This window comes from Cetorhinus maximus, chromosome 5 (genome assembly GCF_964194155.1).
Source record: "Cetorhinus maximus chromosome 5, sCetMax3.hap1.1, whole genome shotgun sequence".
In the NCBI taxonomy this organism is placed as follows: Eukaryota; Metazoa; Chordata; class Chondrichthyes; order Lamniformes; family Cetorhinidae; genus Cetorhinus; species Cetorhinus maximus.
In genome coordinates, this window is record NC_135883.1 from 109654804 (window position 1) to 109679138 (window position 24335).

Below are 24335 nucleotides of genomic sequence, written 5' to 3' on the forward strand. Positions count from 1 at the left end.
CTCCCCGGCGCTGTTTTCACACTCTTCCTCCTCTCTCCTCTCCCGCTGTCTTCAGACTCCCCCGCTTTCTCTTCCTGTTCTGTTTTCAGACTCCTGCTGCTCTCTCCTCTCGCGTTGTTTTCACACTCCACCTGCGCTCTCCTCTCGTTCTCTTTTCAGACACCCCCATTATCTCTATCTCACACTGTTTTCAGACTATCCCTGCTCACTCCTCTCGTGCTGTATTTAGACTCCTGCTGCTCTTTTCTCGTTCTGTTTTCAGACTCCCCCCGCTCTGTCCTCTCACCCTGCTTTCAGACCCACCCTACTCTCTCCTCTCGTTCTGTTTTCAGATTTGCCCTGCTGTCTCCTCTTGTTTCATTTTCAGACTCCCGCTACTCACCCTCTTGCCCTGTTTCCATACTCACGCTAATCTCTCCTCTCGTGTTGCTTTCAGGCTCATCCTACTCTCTCCGATTGTTATGTTTTCATACTCCCCCTGATCTCCCCTCTCGTGCTGTTTTCAGACTCCCCCTGCTCCCTCCTCTCGCTCTGTTTTCATACTCCCCATGCTCTCTCCTACTGTTCTGTTTTCAAACTCCTCCTGCTCTCTCTTCCTGTTCTGTTTTCAGAGACCCCCTGCTCTCTCCTCTCATTCCGTTTCCAGACTCCCACTGCTTTCTCCTCTGGCGCTGTTTTCAGACTCTCCCTCCTCTCTACTCTGGTGCTGTTTTCAGACCCCCCTGCTCTTTCCTCTCGCGTTGTTTTCAGACTCCCCTCACTCTAGCCTCTCGTACTCTTTTTAGACTCCTCCTGCTCTCTCCTCTGTCCTGTTTTCAGGCACCCTCTGCTCTCGCCTTTCGTCCTGTTTTCAGACACCCGATGCTTTCTCCTCTTGTTCTGTTTTCATACTCCCCCTGCTCTCTCCTCTTGTTCTGTTTTCATACTCCCCCTGCTCTCTCCTCTTGTTCTGTTTTCATACTCCCCCTGCTCTCTCCTCTTGTTCTGTTTTCATACTCCCCCTGCTCTCTCCTCTTGTTCTGTTTTCATACTCCCCCTGCTCTCTCCTCTTGTTCTGTTTTAATACTCCCCCTGCTCTCTCCTCTTGTTCTGTTTTCATACTCCCCCTGCTCTCTCCATTTCCCCTGTTTTCATACTCCCCCTGCTCTCTCCTCTTGTTCTGTTTTCATACTCCCCATGCTCTCTCCTCTCGCGCTGTTTACAGACTCCCTCTGCTCCCTCCTCTCATTCTGTTTCCAGAGTCACCTGCTTGCTCCTCTCGTTCTGTTTTCACACTCCCCCTGCTCTCTCCTCTCGTGCTCTTTTCATATTCCCCCTGCTCTCCCCTCTCGCTCTCTTTTCAAACTCCCCATGCTCTCTTCTCTTGTGCTCTTTTCAGACTCACCCTGCTCTGTCCTCAAGCCCTGTTTTCAGACTCACCTGCTCATTCCTCTCATTCTGTTTTCCGTCTCCTCCTGCTCAGTCATCTTGTTTGGTTTTCAGACTCCCCCTGCTCTCCCCTCTCGCTCTCTTTTCAAACTCCCCATGCTCTCTCCTCTCACTCTCTTTTCAAACTCCCCATGCTCTCTCCCCCCATTCTGTTTTCAGACTCCCCTGCTCTCTCCTCATTCTGTTTTCAGGCTCCCCCTGCTCTCGCATCTCGTCCTGTTTTCAGAGAACCCCTGCTCTCTCCTCTTGTGCTCTTTTCAGGCTCCCGCTGCTTACTCATCTCACACTGTTTTCTGACCCCCCCCTGCTCTCTCCTCTAGGACTGTTTTCAGACTCCCTGCTCTCTCCTCTAGGACTGTTTTCAGACTCCCTGCTCTCTCCTCTAGGACTGTTTTCAGACTCCCTGCTCTCTCCTCTAGGACTGTTTTCAGACTCCCTGCTCTCTCCTCTAGGACTGTTTTCAGACTCCCTGCTCTCTCCTCTAGGACTGTTTTCAGACTCCCTGCTCTTTCCTCTAGGACTGTTTTCAGACTCCCTGCTATCTCCTCTAGCACTCTTTTCAGACTCCCTGCTCTCTCCTCTCACCCTGTTTTCAGACTCCCCGTGCTCTCTCCTCTTTTACTCTTTTCAGACTCCCCCTGCTCTCTCCTCATTCTGTTTTCAGACTCCCCCTGGTCTCTCCTCTTGTCCTGTTTTCAGTCTCCCCCTGCACTCTCCTCTCTTTTCTGTTTTCAGATTCCCCCTACTTCTCCTCTCACAGTGTTTTCAGACTCTGGCATCCATACCGGTGCTACAAGGACACCTGCAAGTCAGATATGAAGATGGCAGATAATGACACTGACAACTGGGAGACAATTACTGATGATCGTGACCTTTGGAGGATGACTGTTTGGAAGGGCATTGGAGGTGAGTAGAAATGAAAAGCTCAGCTGGCCAAGAAGAAGGCCCAGAAAAAACAAAGGCCAGCAAATCCTGCACCTTCTCAGCCCACTGTCTTTCTCTGCAGAAAATCTGGCAGAGGCTGCCAAGCCAAAGTGGGGTTCCCGTGCCATGCCAAGCAATGCTTAACACGGTGTTGATCACCATGCACCTAACGAGACAGAAGGCTGTCACCATCATCTTCTCCATAACCCTCTGATGCTCTTTGTTTCCTTTCCATTCACCAAGACCTGTGTGATTTTTACATTTTTGTACTCTTTTTTCTTTTAGTTTTATATTGTTTCTTACCTCTTCAGTTGTCCATGAATGTATTTTTGGCAACTACAGCACTTGCTCTTTATGGGTATAAACTGATTCAGTACCTTAAATTATTTTCTAAATTGTATGTAGGCGGTGGGGCACGAACTGCAACTTTGCAGATGATGTGAAAATCTGTTAAGACTGCAGACAAAGCTCAATTGCTTCAAGCAATTCTTAATGTGTTGGGAGATTAGGCTGATGACTGGGAAAATGCTGTTTAATTTGGATAAGTGTATTACTATGCATATGGGCAGGGCGAATGCTTAACTTTCTTAGGGAATAGCATTAAATGTGCAGAAAGAGATCTGTGTGCTCTCATGCTGTGAAGCGTTGCTAGAGCAAGTAGAATATTAGGTCCATTCATAGGATAATTGAATATAAGTCGAGGCACTCTATTTTGTCCTTTTACAAGACTTCACTTAGAATACTGTGTTGAGTTTGGGTCTCCTCATTGATGTTGAGTCTTTGCAAAGGGTACTAAGGGAGCACAAAATTAATTCCAAGAATAAAGCATTTTATTTGTCAAGGAAGGCTAAAAAAGTTGGAAATCTAAAGTTTATAGAAGACTGAGGGATGTTCCGATTGTAGTTTATAAAATGATGAAGGGAATAGACTGTGCTCCAGTTGATAATTTGTTCCAATTCAATAGGTCAGAGAGGGCCAGGAGACACAATTTTAAGTTTTGTTAGGCTAGATCTAGATTCGATATCAGGAGGTGATTTTTCCTCCTCCAGAGAATAACACATTTCTGGAACAAGCTGTCATCCCATGCATTGGACATCAATTTGCCGAATTCCTTCCAGCAAGATGTGAATCTATTTCAAGTTGTGGGAAGCGGGGGACATTAACTCTTACAAGAGGTACACGCTTCAGTGAATTCAGGGCAAGACTAGGTTTGATTATATGGGTAGGCTGGAGAAGAATTTCATATATTTGTTTCCCCAAAATTATCTGTTCTCTCACCTTGTCTGGGAGATCTCATGGGTAAGGTGGAGATGCATAAGGTATCACAATTGTGTGGGACATACTGGATGCACAAAATGCCTTGTCTTGTCCATCATTGTTCAAATGCTTGTATTTTTGCATGAGACATTCCAATGGGAAATACAGATACAAATAGGAGCAGATACATCCCAGAGGGAATTTTTTAAAAATTCATTCATGGGATGTGGGCTTCGCTGGCTGGGCCAGCATTTATTGCCCATCCCTAGTTGCCCTTGAGAAGGTGGTGGTGAGCTGCCTTCTTGAACCGTTGCAGTCCATGTGGTGTAGGTACATCCACAGTGCTGTTAGGAAGGGAATTCCAGGATTTTCACCCTGCGACCGTGGAAGAACGGCAATATATTTCCAAATCAGGATGGCGTGTGACTTGGAAGGGAGCTTCCAGGTAGTGGTGTTCCCATCTATTTGCTGCTCTTGTCCTTCAAGATGGTAGTGGCCGTGGGTTTGGAAGGTGCTGCCTAAGGAACCTTGGTGAATTCTTGGAGCGCACCTTGTAGATGGTAGACAGTGTTGCTATTGTGCGTCCGTGGTGGAGGGAGTGAATGTTTGTGGATGTGGTGCCAATCAAGTGGGCTGCTTTGTCCTGGATGGTGTCAAGCTCCTTGAGTGTTGTGGGAGCTGCACTGATCCAGGCAAGTGGAGAGTATTGCATCACATTCCTGAATTGTGCCTTATAGATGGTGGACAGACTTTGGGGATTCAGGAGGTGGGTTACTCATCACAGGATTCCTAGCCTCTGACCCACTCTTTTAGCCATATATGGCTAGTCCAGTTCAGTTTCTGGTCAATGGTAATCCCCAGGATGTTGATAGTAGGGGATTCAGTGATGGTAATGCCATTGAACATCAAGGGGTGATGGTTGGGTTCTCTTGTTTTGGGGATGGTCATTGCCTGGCACTTGTATGACGAGAATGTTGCTTGCCACTTGTCAGCCCAAGCCTGGATATTGTCCATGTCCTGCTGCATTTGGAGATGTTCTACTTCAGTATCTGAGGAGTTGCGAATGGTGCTGAACATTGTGCAATCAAGAGCGAACATCCCCACTTCTGACCTTATGGATGGAAGGAAGGTCATTGATGAAGCAGCTGAAGATGGTTGGGCCAAGGACACTACCTTGAGGAACTCCTGCAGTGATGTCCTGGAGCTGAGATGACTGACCTACAACAGCCACAAACATCTTCCTTTGTGCTAGGTAATACTCCAACCAGCGGAGAGTTTTCCCCCTGATTCCCATTGACTCCCGTTTTGCTCGGGCTTCTTGATGCCACACTTGGTCAAATGCGGCCTTGACGTTAAGGGCAGTCACTCTCACCTCACCTCGGGAGTTCAGCTCTTTTGTCCATGTTTGAACCAAGGCTGTAATGAGCTCAGGAGCTGAGTGGCCCTGGCAAAACCCAAACTGGGCGTCAGTGAGCAGGTTATTGCTAAGCAGGTGACACTTGATAGCATTGTTGATGACCCCGTCCATTACTTTACTCATGATCGAGAGTAGACTGATGGGTTGGTAATTGGCCGAGTTGGATTTGTCTTGCTTTTTGTGTACAGGACATACCTGGGCAATTTTCCACATAGCCGGGTAGATGCCAGTGTTGTAGCTGTACTGGAATAGCTTGGCTAGGGGCACAGCAAGTTCTAGAGCACAAGTCTTCGGTACGATTGCCAGAATATTATCAGGTCCCATAGCTTTTGCACTATCCAGTGCCTTCAGCCATTTCTTGATATCACGTGGAATGAATCGAGGTTGGCTATAGAACGGCATCTACGATGCTGGGGACCTCCAGAGGAGGCCAAGATGGATCAACCACTCGGCACTTCTGGCTGAGGATTGCAGCAAATGCTTCAGCCTTATCTTTTGCACTGATGTGCTGGCCTCCTCCATCATTGAGGATGGGGATATTTGTGGAGCCTCCTCCTCCAGTGGACTCACTCACAAGAGGAAGCACCCTTTCAACGTCTACCTTGTCAATATCGTTCAGGATCTTGTATACTTCAATCAAGTCACCCCTCACTCTTCTAAACTCCAGCGGAAACAAGCCCAGTCTGTCCAACCTTTCCTCATTAGACAACCCACTCATTCCAGGTATCAATCTAGTAAACCTCCTTTGAACCATCTCTAATGCATTTACATCCTTCCTTAAATAAGGAGACCAAAACTGCACACATTGTTTGAGGTGCAGTCTCACCAATGCCCTGTATAATTGAAGCATAACATCCTTATTTTTATGTTCAATCCCTCTCGTAAGAAAGGATAGCATTTCATTAGCCTTCTTAATTACTTGCTTTACCTGTAATCTAACATTTTGTGACTCATGTACTAGAACACCTAGATCTCTCTGCACCTCAGGATTATGCAGCCGTTCTCCATTTAAGTAATACTCTGCTTTTTTGTCCTTCCTGCCAAAGTGAACAACTTCACATTTTCCCACACTAAACTCCATTTGCCAGATCTTTGCCCACTCACTCAACCTATCCATATCCATCTGCAACCTCCTCATGTCCTCTTCACAACATACTTTCCTACCTATCTTTGTGTCATCTGCAAATTTAGCTACCATCTCTTCACTCCCCTCAGCTAAGTCATTGATGTAAATCGTAAAAAGTTGGGGCCCCAATACAGACCCCTGTGGGACTCCACTCGTCACATCCTGCTAATCAGAAAAAGACCCATTTATGCATACTCTCTGCTTTCTGCCAGCTAGCCAATCTTCTATCCATGCTAATATCTTACTCCCTACACCATGCACTTATATTTTCCGTAATAATCTTTGATGTAGCACCTTATCAAATGCCTTTTGGAAATCCAAGTACAGTGTGTCTACAGGCTCCCCTTTATCCAATGCGCATGTTACTCCTTCAAAAAGCTCCAATAATTGGTTAAACATGATTTTCCTTTCACAAAATCATGCACACTCTTCCCAATTGCCTTGAGCTCTTCTAAGTGCCCAGCTACAACCTCCTTAACCATTGATTCTAATGACTTCCCCATGGCAGACATCAAGCCAACTGGGCTATAGTTTCCTGTTTTCTGCTTCCCTCCCTTCTTGAATAGAGGGGTTATATTTGCTACTTTCCAATCTGATGGAGCCTTTCAGAATCTAGTGAATTTTGAAAAATTAACACCAGCACATCGACTACCTCATTATCCACCTCTTTTAAGACCCTAGGATGTAATCCATCGGGACCCGGAGACTTTCCAGCCGCAGCTCCATCAATTTGCTCAGTACCGTTTCCCTAGTGATTTCAATTTCACCAAGTTCCTTTCTCCCGTTCACCTCCTGATTTGCAGATATTACTGGAATGTTTTTTGTATCCTCTATAGTGAACACAGAAGCAAAATATTTGTTCATTTCTTCCACCATTCCTTTATTATTTACTATTAACCCCCCATTGTCACTCTCTCGAGGACCAACAATCACTTTACTTACTCTTTTCCTTTTTAAGTACCTGTAGACACTCTTGCTATCCGTTTTTACATTTCTGGCTAGTTTCTTCTCACACTCTAACTTTTTTCTCCTGATTAACCTTTTACCATTCTCTGCCATTCTTTATATTCTGTCCAATCACCTGTCCTGCCACTCACCTTTGCGCGGTTGTATGCTTTTTCCTTAAGTTTGATGCTTTCCTTAACTTCTTTAGTTAACCAGGAATGGTGGGTCCTCCCCTTAGAATTTTCTTTATAATAGGAATGTACTTATTCTGAATATTCTGAAATATTCCCTTAAATGTCTGCCACTGCTTGTCTATTGATCTATCCTCTAGCCTAGTTTCCCACAATTCTGCCGCTGCCGATGGCCCACAGCATCCTCATGGATACCCAGTCTTGAGTTGCTAGATCTGTTCAAAATCTCGCCTATTTAGCATGGTGATAGTGCCACACAACACGATGGAGGGTATCCTCAATATGAAGGTGGGATTTCGTCTCCACAATGACTGTGCGGTGGTCATTCCTACTGGTACTGTCATGGACAGATGCATCTGCAGCAGGCAGGTTGGTGAGGATGAGGTCAAGTATGTTTTTTACTCTTGTTGGTTCCCTCACCACCTGCCACAGACATAGTCCTTTAAGACTCGGCCAGTTCAGTCAGTAGTGGTGTTACTGAGCCACCCTTGGTGATGGACATTGAAGTCCCCCAACCAGAGTACATTCTGCGCCCTTGTCACCCTCAGTGCTTCCTCCAAGCGGTGTTCAACATAGAGGAGCACTGATTCATCAACTGAGGGAGGGCGTTATGCGGTAATCAGCAAGAGGTTTCTTTGTCCATATTTGACTTGATGCCACGAGACCTCATGGGGTCCAGAGTCGATGTTGAGAACTCCCAGGGAAACTCCCTCCTGACTATATACCACTGTGCCGTCACCTCTGCTGGGTCTGTCCTGCCAGTGGGACAGGACATACCCAGGATGGTGATGGTGGTGTCTGGGGCATTATCTGTAAGATATGATTCCGTGAGGATGACTATGTCAGGCCGTTGCTTGACTAGTCTGTGAGACAGCTCTCCCAATTTTTGCACTAGCCCACAAATGTTAGTAAGGAGGACTTTGCAGGCTCGACAGGGCTGAGTTTGTCATTGTCGTTTCCGGTGCCTAGGTTGATATCCGCCTGGTTTCATTCCTTTTTTCAGACTTTGTAGTGGTTTGTTACAACTGAGGGGCTTGCTAGGCCATTTCAGAGGGCATTTAAGAGTCAACCACATTGCAGTGGGTCTGGAGTAACATGTAGGCCAGACCAGGTAAGGACGACAGATTTCCTTCCCTAAAGGGCATTAGTGAACAGATGGGTTTTTACAACAATCGACAAGGGTTTCGTGGTCATCAATAGGCTTTTAATTCCAGATTTTTTATTGAATGCAAATTCCACCATCCGCCGTGGTGGGATTCGAACCCAAGTCCCCAGACCATTACCCTGGGTCTCTGGATTTCTAGTCCAGAGACAATATAGATATAGATAGGATCGGATACATTCAAGCGGGAAATACAGATATAGGTAAGAGCAGATATATTCCAGAGGGAAATACAGATAGAGATAGGAGCAGATTCAATCAAGATTCAATCAATCAATCAATCAATTAAGTCACCTATTCCTCTTCTAAACTCCAACAGATATAAGCCTAGCCTGTCCAACCTTTCCTCATAAGACACCTGCCCATTCCAGGTATTAGTCTGGTAAACCTTCTCTGAACTGCTTCCAATGCATTTACACACTTCCTTAAATAAGGTGACCAATACTGTACACAGTACTCCAGATTTGGTCTCACTAGTGCCTGTACAACTAAAGCATAACCCCCCTACTTTTGTATTCAATTCCCCTCACAATAAATGATAACATTCTATTAGCCTTTCTAATGACTTGCTGTACCTGCATACTAGCCTTTTGCAATTCATGCACTAAGACACCCAGATCCCTCTGCATTTCAGAGCTCTGCAATCTCTCACCATTTAGATAATATGCCTCTCTTTTATTCTTCCTGCCAAAATGGATAATTTCATATTTTCCCACATTATACTCCATCTGCCAGATCTTTGCCCACTCACTTAACCTATCTATATCTTTTTGTAGCCTTTTCGCAAATTATTTTCCTACCAATCTTTGTATCATCTGCTAATTTGGCAACCATCCCATCCATCCCTTCATCCAAGTCATTTATATAAATTATAAACAGTTGAGGTCCCAGCACTGATCCTTGTGGCACACCACTCGTTACATCTTGCCAACTTGTAAAAGACCCATTTATGCCTACTCTCTGCTTCCTGTTAGCCAGCCAATCTTCTATCCATGTCAAAATGTTACCCCCTATACCATGAGCTTTTATTTTCCACAATAACCTTTGATGTGACACTTCATCAAATGCCTTCTGGAAATATAAGTACAGTACATCCACCGGTTCCCCTTTACCCACAGCACATGTTATTTCCTCAAAGAACTCCAATAAATATGGTTGGTTAAACATGATTTCCCATACATACCAACAGGAAATATAGATATAGATAGGAGCAGAAACTATCAGAGGGAAATACAAATATAGATAGAAACAGATACATAGCAGAAGGAAATACAGATATAGATAGGAGCAGATACATGCCAGAGGGAAATACAGATACAGATAGGGGCTGATACATACCAAAGAGAAATACAGATATAGATAGGAGCAGATACATACCAATGGGAAATACAGATATAGACAGGAGCAGATACATACCAGAGGGAAATACAGATATAAATAGAAGCAGATACATACCAACAGGAAACACAGCTATCTATATAGGTATCAAAATCTATATAGATTCAAAAGAATCATAGGTGATATGAGGGGGGAAAAATGTTATGTAATGCAAGGTTAGTGTTTGGACTGCACTATCTGATAGGCTGGTGGAAGTAAATTCAATAGCAGCTTTCAGAGGGAAATGGATAAATACTTAACAGAGGAGAAAAATGCAGTGCTTTGGGGATACAGTCTGGGACTGAGATTAATTGGATTACTCAGATTGAAAGTCAGCACAGACTCAATGAGCTGAAAGGCCTCCTTCTGTGCTGTACTCTTCTATGATTCTATGGACTGGATTTTATGGCCCCTCATCAGAAAGTTCAATTTTGAGCCCGCCAACTCAGAACTTGGCTGCCCTGAAGCGATATTGACTGGGAGCAGCCTTAACTGATTCAGAGTGGGAACTCTGCCCACATCCAGGGGGGAGTCCTGCCCTAGAGAGCTGCCAGCCAATCATATTGACCCAGCAATGCCAGGATTGAGCAGTGGCCACTACTGGGACTGCAGCCAGTCCCCAAGGAAGAAGTCATGGAGCCCGGATTCAGGAATAAGTCCAGTATTTTGGACAGGAATGGTTAGGAGACAGCGAGGAGGGTGAATGGGGTAAGGGCCAGGTTAGAGATGGCAGGGGTCAGGGCTAAAGGGTGGCTCTGATTTGAGCGATCAGGGGGATTGTCTTGGGCACACAGGACCCCCTAAAGTAACCCACCTTCTTGCCCTACAGTAGCCCACGGTGAAAACTGCTGGGCTCCCCACCTTGTCTCCACCTGGCTCTGTTGCATATATAATAGCAGCAGAAGTGGAATGAGACCCTTAAGTGACCTAATAGGCCTAAGGGTGGGCCTGGTGCCTTCCCTGCCCACTCTAATATGGGAGACAAGTCCAGGGTGGGCACGAAGGTAGTGGGAAGAGGCCATCTGCTTTATTTTATGAGAACCCTGCCTTCAAACATACCGACGGAGGGCCATAAAATACAGCCTTATGATTCTTTAACAGATTGAGACACCCAGGAACAGATATGTAGATAGGAACAGATAAAGGCTGATAGCTTCACTGCCATTAAGGAGTGAACTGGACAACAGTTCTGGCGTCTGCACATTGTCATGAAATTCCTAGGATGGTAGGATTGTCTTAAGAGGAGAGACTGGGCCGACTAGGCCTGTATTCACTGGAGTTTAGCAGAATGAGAGAGGATCTCATTGAAACATATAAAATTCTGACAGAGATGGACAGACTGGATGCAGGGATGATGTTTCCTCTTGCTGGGGGTCTAGAACAAGGGGTCACAATCTCAGGATATGAGGTAGACCATTCAGGACTGAGATGAGGAGAAACTTCTTCACTCAGATAGTGGTGAACCTATGGAATTCTTTACCACAGAGAGCTGTGGAGGCCAAGTCACTGAATATAGTTAAGAAGGGAATAGATTTCTAGAGTCCAAAGGCATCAAGGGGTATGGGGAGAGACTGGGAGCATGGAATTGAGATAGAGGGTCAGCTGTGATCATATTGAATGGTGGAGCAGGCTCAAAGGGCAGAATGACCTACTCCTGCTTCTATTTTTCTATGTTTCTATCCAATGCTTGATACATTGGTTCCTGCCTAGTGACAAGGGTGGGGCCCTCTGAATGTTTTGATGGGTCCCCAGATCAGTTCAAGGGTCAGTGAATTGCTCTTCTTGAGACAGTCAGTTTCGGAGAGTCTGACATCCAACAAGTGCCACAGAGGCAGGGACAGAAAACCCAGTTGAGTTAAAAACTTAAAGAAAGAGCTGCGGGGAGCAGACTTTAAGAGGGCGAAGGAACCCCTTTGGAGCAGAGGTGTTCTGTTGGCACGGCCATAGATTTGAAAGTATGCTTATGAGCTAGTGTTTCAATATATTTGGGAACCCAGGGAGAAGGAATCTCAGAAGGTGAGATTGAAACCCCATGTGGTGGGCCATTGTTAAAGCTGTCTCAGTGGGAGTGACTTTTGGAAAGAATTTTAAGGTGAGATCTCCAAAGGTGAAGCTGGGAGTACCTCGTGAGACAGAGTTTCAACACTATTGTTTGACTAGCTGTTTACTGATGTCTGGGTGGGTTCTTGAGAAATCCATGGACCCTGTCTTGGTTGCATATGTAATTTACTCTGTAGTGTGGTGTGTTCAACCACAGTTCATCTGTTAATTTACATGTACCTCATACTTACCCTGAATTTTAGAGTACAAGATAAATATTGTGAATTGTTTCATCTTTCTGAACTTGTACAGTAAAGATTGTTTTTGTTCAAAACGCATGGAATCTTGTGCCTTTATTCCAAAAGCCGGTGTCTTGAATCTTAACCTTTATCTATTTTAAACATTTTTGGTCCCTCACCAGAACTCCCCCCAAGTCCTGGGGTCTGACCAAGGGCTGTAACAATATGCGCAGTTAAATGTGGAAATCAGGAAGTTGATGCCTGCTCCTTCAGAAGCACCCTGTTAACAGTCTCTTACGAAGGACTCAGCATGTGTATACATGGAAGGGCATGAATTTGTAGTATTTACCACTAGATACTAGCTGTAGTTCAGACTGGAGTAAGGTGTGTAGTGATGTTTCACAGTTGGGTTCAGCACTAGGCCAACTGCTGTTTTTGACATACATTAATGACTTGGACTGTAGGATCCAAGGCACAATTTTGAAATTTGCAGATGACACAAAACTTGCAAGTGCAGTAAACAGTGAAAAATATAGATATATACTATGATACTGTTCTATGGTTCTATGATATTCATTAAATATGCCACAAAGTGTAGGAATTGGTCATTCAAGTGCAAGTAGATTTTTAACAGTATGATAAATCTTAATGGTTGACAAACAACCTTTCTGGCACTGAAAATTAACAACTTAAATTTATAAAACAGATTAATAACTTTTACAAATGTAGAGTTTCAATTCTTCAGATTTTAATTAATGTTGGAGATTGTTTAAAAATTAGAAGCCATTTAGCCTTTTCTTTCTGGCTCATTTAACCCTGGGCGGAATCGTCCAAGATTTGGACTAAAGTGCTGTAGCGGGCAAGTAAAACGGCCGCAATGGCTGCTTTTCACACTGTATCATCCCAAACCCGACTCATTAATTATGCATTCCCAGGAAATACGCCATTTCCATTGCGGACAGGCCCTCATTCGCCTGCCACACCATCATCTCGCCGCTTCATCATGCCGGGTGTGTGCAGCTATGCGCACACCTCTCAGTGCTTCCAGCTCATGCCTTCTGCAAAGAAGATATGGCCCTAAAAGACAGGAGGCTGCAGCCCCCAGGTTCAATGATGTGTCTCTCGAACACCTTTTGGACACAATGGAGGCTCACCATGATGTCTTCTACCCCCGCTCTGGCCACAGGATGGGCTGCAACCTCACTAATCCAGCATGGAAGGTGACGGTCAGCGCCAACATCCTGCAAAAGAGGACAGCCACCCACTGCCAAAAGAGGGTGAATGATCTCCTCTGTTCCACTAGGGTAAGCCACTCTGCTCATCACTCTCAACTCACAAACCCAACACACATCCACAGGGCCCTCACTCACTGCCAGTTCAAGGGACATCACTATTCACTCTCTCACACACACCACACCTTCATTGTCCTCATCTCATCCGTGGGAACACTCACCACCCACACATGCCATGCATACATATCATCTGGCCTGGCAGGCATCCTGTTTACACTCTCTCCATCCATGCAGGACAAGCTTACACACAACAAGAGGAAGAAGTCGCTTACCGATGGAGGAATGCCTGAAATCAAGGTCCTCACAGACTTTGAAAACAGACTTTGAAAACATCCAGCTGGCCGGTGAAGATCTGGACTGTTCCTGTGCTGACGGCGAGGTTAGCGCTAATCTACCAAGTGAGGATCCAGCAGTGCAATATCCATCAGACAACCATGCTGTGAGTGAAGTGTCCCCTTTCACAGGCCACTGCCATGCACTAATTATCTCTCCTTGCTTTCGCAGATACATCTGGGAAACAGCCGACAGAGTCAACAACACTGGGCCTCCAATCAAGCCTTGAAGAAACCTCTGAAGAGGAATCAGAAGGCACCCTCCCTGAAGTCCCGTCACAGCGCTCACCCACACCCTCACCAGCACAGAGACACACATCTCGGTGGGACCTGGGCTTTAGTGTAGCCTCAGGATCACAATCTGGTGAGCACATCACAGTGTCTGATCCACCGTGGACGGGGGCAGGAACTTCCTAGGCCCCTGACACTCGGAGAACTGCTGGGGGCCAGAAATTTGCTGAGTCCAAGTCAGATGAAGAGCCTCTGGATTCGGTCATACCTCAGTTGCTGGAGCTGCAAAGGCAAGCTCGGGAGCATCAGAAAGGGATGTCCGCTGCACTCCTCAGATTGCAAAGCACGATGGAGGAGTCATCAGCCTTCAGGCTGAGGTGATAGCGTCGGCATGTCAATGCACCAAGGCCAACACTGGTAGGATGGTGGCCGCCGTGGAGATCTTGGTCCAGGTTGTCGCTTCTGCACTGCTGCGCGGGCTGAACTCCATCGCTGACACCATAGTTGGCCTCCAACAGTGTGCACATGAGAGGGGTGCTGGGCAGCTCGGTCTCACTCCAGCTACCCCTTCTCCTCAGGAATCAGCCAGGGGCCCTTGGGGACCCATAGGGAGGAGAATCAGCAGGTGCACACCCCGGGGGCCATCTACTCAGGTAACTCTGGGAGTCTCCAGCCAATCCAGATCCCCTCTTCCTGTGACCTCAGAAGCTCCAGCTCCACAGGCCAAGAAGGGTGCCACTGCCACACAAGTGGGCCCTCCAGGTCTCAGCCATCCAGAGAACGCCCGCCAAGTTCAACACAGACAGGGCATAGCAGTCAGCAGGCTGCCTCCACCTGCACTGTGGATGGCCGGGGAGCACCAAGGCATAGTGGCAGGGTTAGGAAGATTAAGAAGATGTAGTTGCACAGCCTGGGCATGGGCGTTAATCACTTGTACATAATGTTCACTGTTGTCAATAAACTCCCGAGAATATCTCCCTGCCTATGGCTTTTTGTTCTGATGAGCAGTGTTCGTGTCACTCAGATGTGAAAACTTTCTACACAAGATAAAGGCAGGTGTCTCAGCCAGGGCCTCTTCCTTGTGCTTTGTGGCCCCCATCTCTTCAGCATCTGTGACCAGTGATGCTGTGCTCCTGAAGAGCTCAGGTGCTGAAGATGGACAGAGGATCAGATGCTTTTAAAGTTTCATGGCAGCGTCTCTATGATATGATCCCAATCACAGACACAAGCGAGCTGCCCTTGGCCAGGCAAGAGTCAGAAATTCTCAGAGGCTATGTGAAGATCTATGGAGTGTCCTTACTGCATGCCATCATCATCCTCCTGAAATTGAGCAACTACTGGGGCCTCTACTACATCTCCATGACAAGAGCTTTATCACAGGGGGTATGTGCGCGGCCATCAGCCATACTGGAGTCAACCATTCATAAATGCAATGTAAGGATCTTATGGCGTCTCCTCGCTGCATGTCATCATCATCCTCCAGAAATCTAGCAGCTATGAGGGACTCCCGTGCACGCCTGCCTCGTCTGGCCAGTGCGAGGGCATCATCGCTGTCATCGTTGCCTTCGAGGATCTCCTCGCCCTCATCCACGTCGATGTCTTCCTCATCCAAGGAGACCTCCAGCTCCTCCATCTCCTCCTCAGCCAGTCCCTCTCCCTGTTGCAGCACCAGGTTGTAAGGGGTGCAGCAGATGACGACGATGCATGACACCCTCTGCGGACTGTATTGCAGGGCTCCACCAGACCAGTCCAGGCCCTGAAATCTCATTTTCAGCATCCTGATGGTCTGCTCCACCAAGTTGCAGCATGAGCCTCATTACACCATCGCTCTGCTGCAGTCTGAGGCCGCTGCACAAGTGTCATCAGCCACGGCCTCTGTGGGTGCCCCTTGGCCCTGAGGAGCAATCCCTGCAGCCTCTGTGGACCCTGGAAGACGTCAGGGATCTGTGACTGGCTGAGTAGGTGTCATGGACAGTCCTTGGAAACCAAGTGCGGACCTGCAGGATGCGTTTGTGGTGGTCGCACACCAGCTGCATATTCAGTGAATGGAAGCCCTTGCAGTTGGTGTAGTTGTTCACTTGTTGCGACGGAGATCTGAGTGCCACATGAGTGCAGTCGATGGCACCCTGCAGCTGTGGGAAACCCGAGATCTGGGCAAATCCAATCGTTCTTGCATCCTAGCTTTCCTGGTCCCGGGCAAAATGCACAAAGTTATGTGCCCTCGCAAAGATGGCATCCGTGACCTCATGGATGCATTTGTGGGTGGCGGCTTGGATTATCCCACAGAGGTCACCTGTAGAGCCCTGAAAGGAGCCAATGGCATAGAAATTCAGCACTGCAGTCACTTTCACAGCCACTGGCAGTGGATGGCCTCCATGTCCCCTTGGCGCCAAATCCTGAAGCAGCTGGCAGATGTGACCGACCAGTTCCCTGGACATGCGCAGTCTTCGGTGATCTGACTCTCGGTCATCTGCAAGGATGATAGGCGGCATCTATAGGCCCTGGATCTAGCTAGGCGCTGACCAGTGATGGCTCACTGTGGCTCTTCGGCAGCATGTGCAGGAGCCCCAGCTGCCCCTTCTTCCAGAGGGTGCTGCTCCTCCCTCTGTGTAGCCAGGCGTCTCAGTCACTCTCTTCTCCGTTGTCTTCGCTCTCTGTACACCATGAGGCATACAGCTAGTTCACCAGGCTCTATGATCCTGATGTACTCTTCCTGCAGGATGAAAGAGAGAGATGCGTGGGTTAGCATGGGTGTACTAAGAACCTGTCCTGGTTAAGTCTGAAGGCCCCTTAATGCATTCCGGAGAGTGCTGGCCAGCACTTGGATGACCAAAGACTAGTGCGCTGCGTGGCTGCCCGAAACCACACCTTCCACTGCCTCACTCCACCTGACCAATTGGCGGCAGCTTTGCCCACTGGACTGCATGCTGTGCTCTCAGCTCAGGCACAGGCATTCTCCTAACCCACACTGCAAGACTGCACTGTTAGCTTGAAACATCAGGGAGACTAGTCCAAATCGGGATCCTGACATTGCAAGAGGCTGTGAGCTCCTCCAGCAGTGACTGCTCCATGGCCAGCTTTAGCAAGTAGAGTGTACAATGTGCCCAGTCATCCAACTGTTCTACAGTCCACTAAAACACTCATTAGTTTGCAGTCTGAAGCACTTGGTGGCACTTTGATGCCGTTGCGTTGCTTGAGTGGGCAGATGAGCGAGAGGCCCGACTCCAATCACATCGATGTGGCTGCATCTGAACTGTCTCAGCTGCAGAGGAATGGTCACTTTCTACAAGGTATCTCTAATGCATGGCCACTTCCCTCGCCTACCATGCTCCCCACCCCACACATGTATGTGCGCTAACTTCAGCCTCAGGACAGCCTTTGCACCCCCCTACCAAAGCCACCTCAACTGCAGGGCAGCCTTTGCCCCCCTCCCTTCCCACCCCAACGCGCCTCAACCTTGAAGTCCAACAGGCATCCCTCGCGAGCACTCTGCAATGTTACTGCGCACTCACCTTCGAGTTGCCCTCAAAGTGCAGCCCCCCAAGGGCACACCTTACATATGCTGTTGTGAAACACGTTGGCATGAGGGCGGACAATCTAGCAGCGGGGGATGAGTCCAGTGGGCTGGCCTTATAATGATCTGCTGATGTATTACAATAAGGTTCCTGACATCCGATGGCATCAGCAGGCGCAGCGGCTGACTGCAACCTGGTCTCACGACATCGATTTTTGGCCTCCTCGCCATATTGTCCGAACATGCCCAATGCCAGCGGGCACGGATGATTCCGCCCCCTATATTTCTTTCCCTTTCCTTATTTTGTTTTTGTATATGATTTGGCATTGAATTAAACACTATCATTTACACTTCTGATTTAGACTCTGCAAGGATAATTCTTGCCATAAAAAACAGGTAGGTTTGGATTACGTGATATGTTACAATTTTAGAAATCTCAAATTCGACCCCAATTTACCTCCAAACTGTTCACTTCCGGTTTTAACATTGGGATGAGGGATGGCGATCAACTTGCTCCCAGGAAGTGGATTGGTCCTTTATATACTATACCGAAGCTGTGAGCCCCATATTTAACCTGTCTTACAGCTTTAACTCTAGCTGGCTGGGTTTCCCACATGTCGGGAAACCTGCCATCTGAAGGGAGGCAAGGACTACTTCCTGGAATACTTAATACCATTTTGAGTGGGCCTGGAGGAGCAGGAGTGCTTTACCCCGACACCCCCCCACCTCCCCCTCTCCCGCCCCACACCCACCAACTCCCAGTATCCGAAACTTATCTTCTCCTCTGTCTTTCCTGACCTACCCACCACCCCTACTATCAGACATTCCCCATGCAAAGACATCTCATAATTGGAACCCTTCTAAGACTGAAGGTCAAAGCACCCTCCCCCAACCCCCAACCACAACCCTGGGATCAGAATTCCTCACATACCTCTCCTGGATCGAACTCCCCCTCGGATAAGACATCCCAGGGACTCACGCACCTCCCTCTCCAAAATAATTGGGGATCAGACCCAGCCCCCGGACAGGGGATTGAACCCTTCCCAAGGTTGGAAACTCAACCTCTGTAGGATTCAACGATCAACAATCAATTCTTTCCTAAGGTCCAGACACCATTTCCCTCATGCCCATATTACAGATGCAGGCTGCTGGGGCTGCAGCCTCCTCCGGTGCTGCCAGACAGGGAGCCAGGCCTGTCAACCAGGCTGGTTTCCTGGCATGGAATCTACAGGAATGAAAGAGGGAAGCTAACCGGACTTCTGGGTTTCTTGAGCAAAAATGCTCCAGGCCCCTTCTTGTGGAACCTGGCCCTGTCAATACCAGAGTTTGTGTATCACAGTGAAGGTTCTTCAATTCGTTCAGAGAACACGCAATTGCTTGCCCTGCTCACACAAGAAATCCTGTATAAAGTGCTGCATTGTTTCGCCTACAGAAAGCTTATGAGCAAGTATAAGTTAATGAATGCTGTTTGTTCACCACTGACCACAAAATCCAAGCCATTGTGTTTCCACTGCAGAAGCTACAGGGATATTTGTATGGGAAAATATAGGTGTATCTGCACTTAGGTCGCTCATGTGTGACCCAGACTATCAGAGAAACATGCAGACTCTCAGAGATCACAGATATATATATATAACAGGAGAACACAGGCATATATCACCAGAAATCACAACCACAGATCAATATGGAAAGCAGATGTTAGGGGTAACAGACACAAACCAAGAAACACAAACAAAGAGCAGCTGGACTGCAGATTGCCAGAAATTGTAAGTACAAATCTTCAAATTGAAATAACGTAAGGGATCACAGCTCCCCACTGGAAACCTGGGTTCACAGGTTCACTCCTAACAAACTAAAGGGGGCAGAGGTTAAAGGTGCAGATCATGAAAGAACAAAAGGAGAACAGAGATAAGTGCACTGAGAAATAGATGTTGGCTACTAGGAGTGGAGTTTACCAGGGAAGTTCAGATAGAGTCAAGATAACGTAATTACTTTTGTAGGGTTCATATCAAACATACATTGAACAAGAGGATCTGAAATGGGGCAAGGCTACTTCTTTTAATGCAGGCTAATAAACAATGGAAGTGGAGGTTGCATTCAAGTAAGGGCTGTTTCTGTGAAATATATGACACATCACAGTAAAATAATGTTTCATCTCACCTAAAATCACTGAAAGTGATCGCATATCCTTTTCCATTAAGGTATATATTTCCTCTTTTGAGAAGCGGCCAATGCCTTGACCATACATCTCCCGTTTAACAATTCCTCTTGTTAGATGGCATAGTATCCATTTCAGGAAACCACTGAATGGGCCTGAGACAGACAATATTTTTCGGGTCTCATGGAGGTTGTCAATCCACTGACAGTATACTATGGCCCTGTAATAACAAAAGAACATTTGTAACATTCACAAATAACATTTTAGACCTGGCTTTAATGCATGGATGTGACCAAATAAACACAGAAGCAAGGATAAGTACATCTTTTCTTCTGCTCCCTCATTCACCTAAAGTGGGAATTGGAAGCTGGCAATACTGGAATATGAGTGGAGGCGGGATGGTCAGCCGAAAATGGGTTTTGGTACATCAGCAGTTTCATCAAGCGATTTCCCCCTAATTATGGTTGGAGCGTTTTAAAAGCTATACAGACAAAAGTGTCACAACAAAAGTTGGTATGATCTGTACACTTTCTTACAAAGAAATGTTTCATTTTGAAACCCAAACCGGGTTCTGATAATGTTTATATCATTGAAATTTTACAACAAGCAATTTTTGAGATTGTGAGTAAAATTCCCATGACAATTCCTCCTGTGTTCAGCATGTAGAATACCTAATTCAAATGTGGTAACAATGCACAATCCATGCAGCACTGCATTAATCTGGAGCTGAGCTATTTGCGCACTGGCACATCAGCCATAAAGATGCCTGATGTTATGCCCAATTATAGAGTTTTTAATGGGAAATCTGGCTCTTACAACCATAAAATTTTTATTCAATTGAAATGATAAAATGACAAAGTCTCTCTCCAGCTCCATATATTAACTCAGTGAAGCCCCTTTAACACCATCCCCAACTTGGCAGCAAATAAGGAATAAAGAAACAGTGTTGACATGAAATCTAGCAGCTAACTGCTAAGGCTGCCTGAAGACAGGCTTTTAATAAAGCTTTGAGATGGAGCAATAAGCTGCTAACTGTGATAGAAAAATAAATGCATGAGCTGTAACTAATGTGAACAGTGACAAGATTAAAATTATGCAAGCGATCTTCAGTCCTTGTAATTTAAAACAGGTGCCTGGCTTTAATCGGTCCAATTCTGTAAGAAATCTATTGTATTAAATCAAATTGTTTGTTTCCATTACTCACAGTACTTCTTACTTATTATAATTATCAGTTGCTTTTCTCACAATTATTTGATTTTAAAAGTTGATGCAGTACTTTTTGACAATCACTAAAGGGTTTAATTTGAAAATGTGCAGTATATAACATCGCATTTACCATGAAAAATGGTGATTATATAGTGACAAAGATTCCACCCCTTTTCCCTCCATTTTCACTATTATCGCAAACAGCTGGAGACATTACCCCTCAGCACTGACTAACTTCTGCAGATAAGATATTCCTCCATTCTTGTGGCAAGGCAGATATGGATTGAAGTTGTGCCTTATGATATCCCACGTGTTAACACGTTCATCGGAACATAGGAATAGTTGACCATTCAACCCAGTGAGGCTTGACGATTAGATTGTCACCATTAGAATCACTCCACCCAGCCATCTAAACTGAAGCGAATACATTGATATAAAGTTCTTGAATCCACTATTTTATCAAAGCCATTACTCCATATAAAATTTTAAAATTCAGATAACATTTAAGTAGTAGGCAAAGGAACAGTTTGTAATAAACATGGTTTATTCAGTAAGTGTTAACTTATGCCTAAAAGTAGGTAATAAAATTAAGAATTTTCACATTTTTGCACAATTTTGATTGGAGAACAAAATCATTTTCCTGAAGTGACAATTGTGTTTCTGGAAGTGTTTCATGTTCTCAGACTTTGAGCAAGTAGTGTTGAATGGTGTCATATTTTAAAATGACTACTTTACATTTTTGTTGGCCAACCTTTTGTCAACCTTGTCATCTTAATCTAACAGTGATATAAAGACAACAATAAACCTCCAGTCTGATGACACTTAATGGTGCTTCTGAATGTCAGTGACTGACTGATTTGAAGATGAGGATGACAGCCAGATGGAGCACAAAAGACTTTGAAATGAGAGCTGATTGAATTGTACTGTCTCGTACATTTTTTGTGGTAACTAATGGATTGTTTTATGCTCCTTGTTTTTGCTCTCTGAAAGTTCTGATATACTCATCTGTCAGCAAATTTAAAATTGTGATAGTAAAACCACTGATGCTAGCACCTTGCCTTTCCCTAACTAGCCAAAGTTTCGTTTACACAAACAGAACAGTTCAGAGGAAAATTATTCCAAAATCGGAGTTAACACAAAATATTCATTTTGCTTATTTTGTTCCAAAATTGCTTGACATTTTCCGACCTAATGCCTTGTTTACAGCTTTATACTCAGGTTGATGGTTTAGCAATCGATACATCAATCTCCTAAACCACAACTCTGCAACAGCTCCAATGCTTTGTAACATCCTCAAAGATACAAATATATCTAATCGTGAACCTCACAGAGCATGACATATACTAACAGTCCACAGGGACATTAATAACATTAGTCCCATAGTCAAATGAAGAGTGCAGGAGGGCATGCCAGGAGTAGCACCAAGCACACCTAAAAATCAGATGCCATTGAGTCATAGAGTCATAGAGATCTACAGCACAGAAAAAGGCCCTTCGACCCATTGAGTCTGCGCCGGTCAAATAAGTACCTAACTATTCTAATCCCATTTTCCAGCACTAGGCCCATAGCCTTGATTGCCATGGCATCACGAGTGCACATCCAAATACTTCTTAAATGTTATGAGGGTATCTGCCTCTACCACCCTTTCAGGCAGTGAGTTCCAGATTCCCATCACCCTCTGGGTGAAAAAATTCTTCCTCACATCCCCTCTAAACCTCCTGCCCCTTACCTTAAATCTATGCCCCCTGGTTATTGATCCCTCCACCAAGGGGAAAAGTTCCTTCCTGTCTACCCTATCTATGCCCCTCATAATTTTATACACCTAAATCATGTCCCTCCTCAATCTCCTCCGCTCCAGGGAAAATAACCCCAGTCTATCCAATCTCTCCTCATAACTAAAACTCTCCAACCCAGGCAACATCCTGGTAAATCTCCTCTGCACTCTCTATTGCAATCACATCCTTCCTATAATGCGAATTCCAGAACTGCACACAATACTCTAGCTATGGCCTAACCAGCGTTTTATACAGTTCCAGCATAACCTCCCTGCTCTTATATTCTATGCCTTGGCTAATAAAGGCAAATATTCCATTTGCCTTCTTAATCACCTTATCTACCTGTCTCGCTACCTTAAGGGACCGGTGGGCATGCACAGCAAGGTCCCTCCGATCCTCAGTACTTCCCAGGGTCCTATCATTCATCGTGTATTCCTGTGTCTTGTTTGTCCTGCCCAAGTGCATCACCTCACACTTATACGGATTAAACTCCATTTTCCACTGATCAACCCATCTGACCAGCCTGTCTATATCCTCCTGTAATCTAAGGCTATCCTCCTCACTATTTACCACACCACCAATTATCGTGTCATCTGTGAACTTACTGATCAACCCTCCTACATTCAAGTCTAAATCGTCCATATATACCACAAACAGCAAGGGGCCCAACACTGATCCCTGTGGAACCCACTGGACACAAGCATCCAGTTACAAAAACACCCCTCGACCATCACTCTCTGCTTCCTGCCACTCAGCCAATTCTCGATCCAATTTGCCAAATTGCCTTGGATCCCATGGGCTCTTACCTTCATTATCAGTCTCCCATGTAGGACCTTATCAAAAGACTTGCTGAAGTTCAAGTAGACTACGTCAAATGCATTGCCCTCATCTACACACCTGGTCACCTCTTCAAAAAATTCAATCAAATTGTTCAGGCATGACATCCCCTTAACAAAACCATGCTGACTGTCCTTGATTAATCCCTACATCTCCAAGTGTAGATTGATTCTGTCCCTCAGAATTGCTTCCAATAGTTTCCCCATCACTGAGGTTAGACTGACTGGCCTGTAGTTCCCTGGTTTATCCCTTCCTCCCTTCTTGAATAATGATACCACATTGGCTGTCCTCCAGTCCTCTGGCACCTCCAGTGCCCCTGCTATCCCCTCCCTTGCCTCACTCAACAGCCTGGGATACATTTCATCCAGACCTGAAGATTTATCTACTTTTAAGCCTGCCAAACTACTTAGAACCTCCTCCATTTCGATGCTAATTTCTTTAATTGTATCACAGTCTTTCTGCCTGATTTCCATACCCACATCATCCCTCTCACTTGTGAACACCAACACAAAGTATTCATTTAGAACCCTACCTACGTCTTCCAGCTCCACACACAAATTACCACTATGGTCCTTAATGGGCCCTACTCTTTCCCTAGTTATCCTTTTACTCTTAATGTACTTGTAAAATAACCTTGGATTTTCCTTTACTTTACCTGCCAATGTTTTTTCATGCCCCCTTTTTGCTCTCCTAATTTTCTTTTTAAGTTCCCCCCTACATATTCTATTCTCCTCTCGGGCTCCCGCTGTTTTGAGCCCTCGGTATCTGCCATAAGCCTCCCTTTTTCTCTTTATCCAATCCTGTATATCCCTCGACATCCAGGATCCCTGGATTTGTTGGTCCCACCCTTCATCTTTATTGGAATATGTTGGCCCTGTACTCTC

At 45.8% G+C, this 24335-nt stretch overlaps 1 protein-coding gene across 2 annotated transcripts in view; it reads right to left on the reverse strand.

Moving 5' to 3' along the window:
• Positions 1-24335, reverse strand: part of faxcb (failed axon connections homolog, metaxin like GST domain containing b) — a 102123-nt gene that overhangs the window by 16639 nt on the left and 61149 nt on the right. For both annotated transcript variants that reach the window (XM_078541320.1, XM_078541319.1), the window contains one exon: positions 19636-19853. In XM_078541320.1, coding sequence (XP_078397446.1) covers positions 19636-19853 — 218 coding nt within the window. The remainder of the gene's footprint in view (positions 1-19635; positions 19854-24335) is intronic.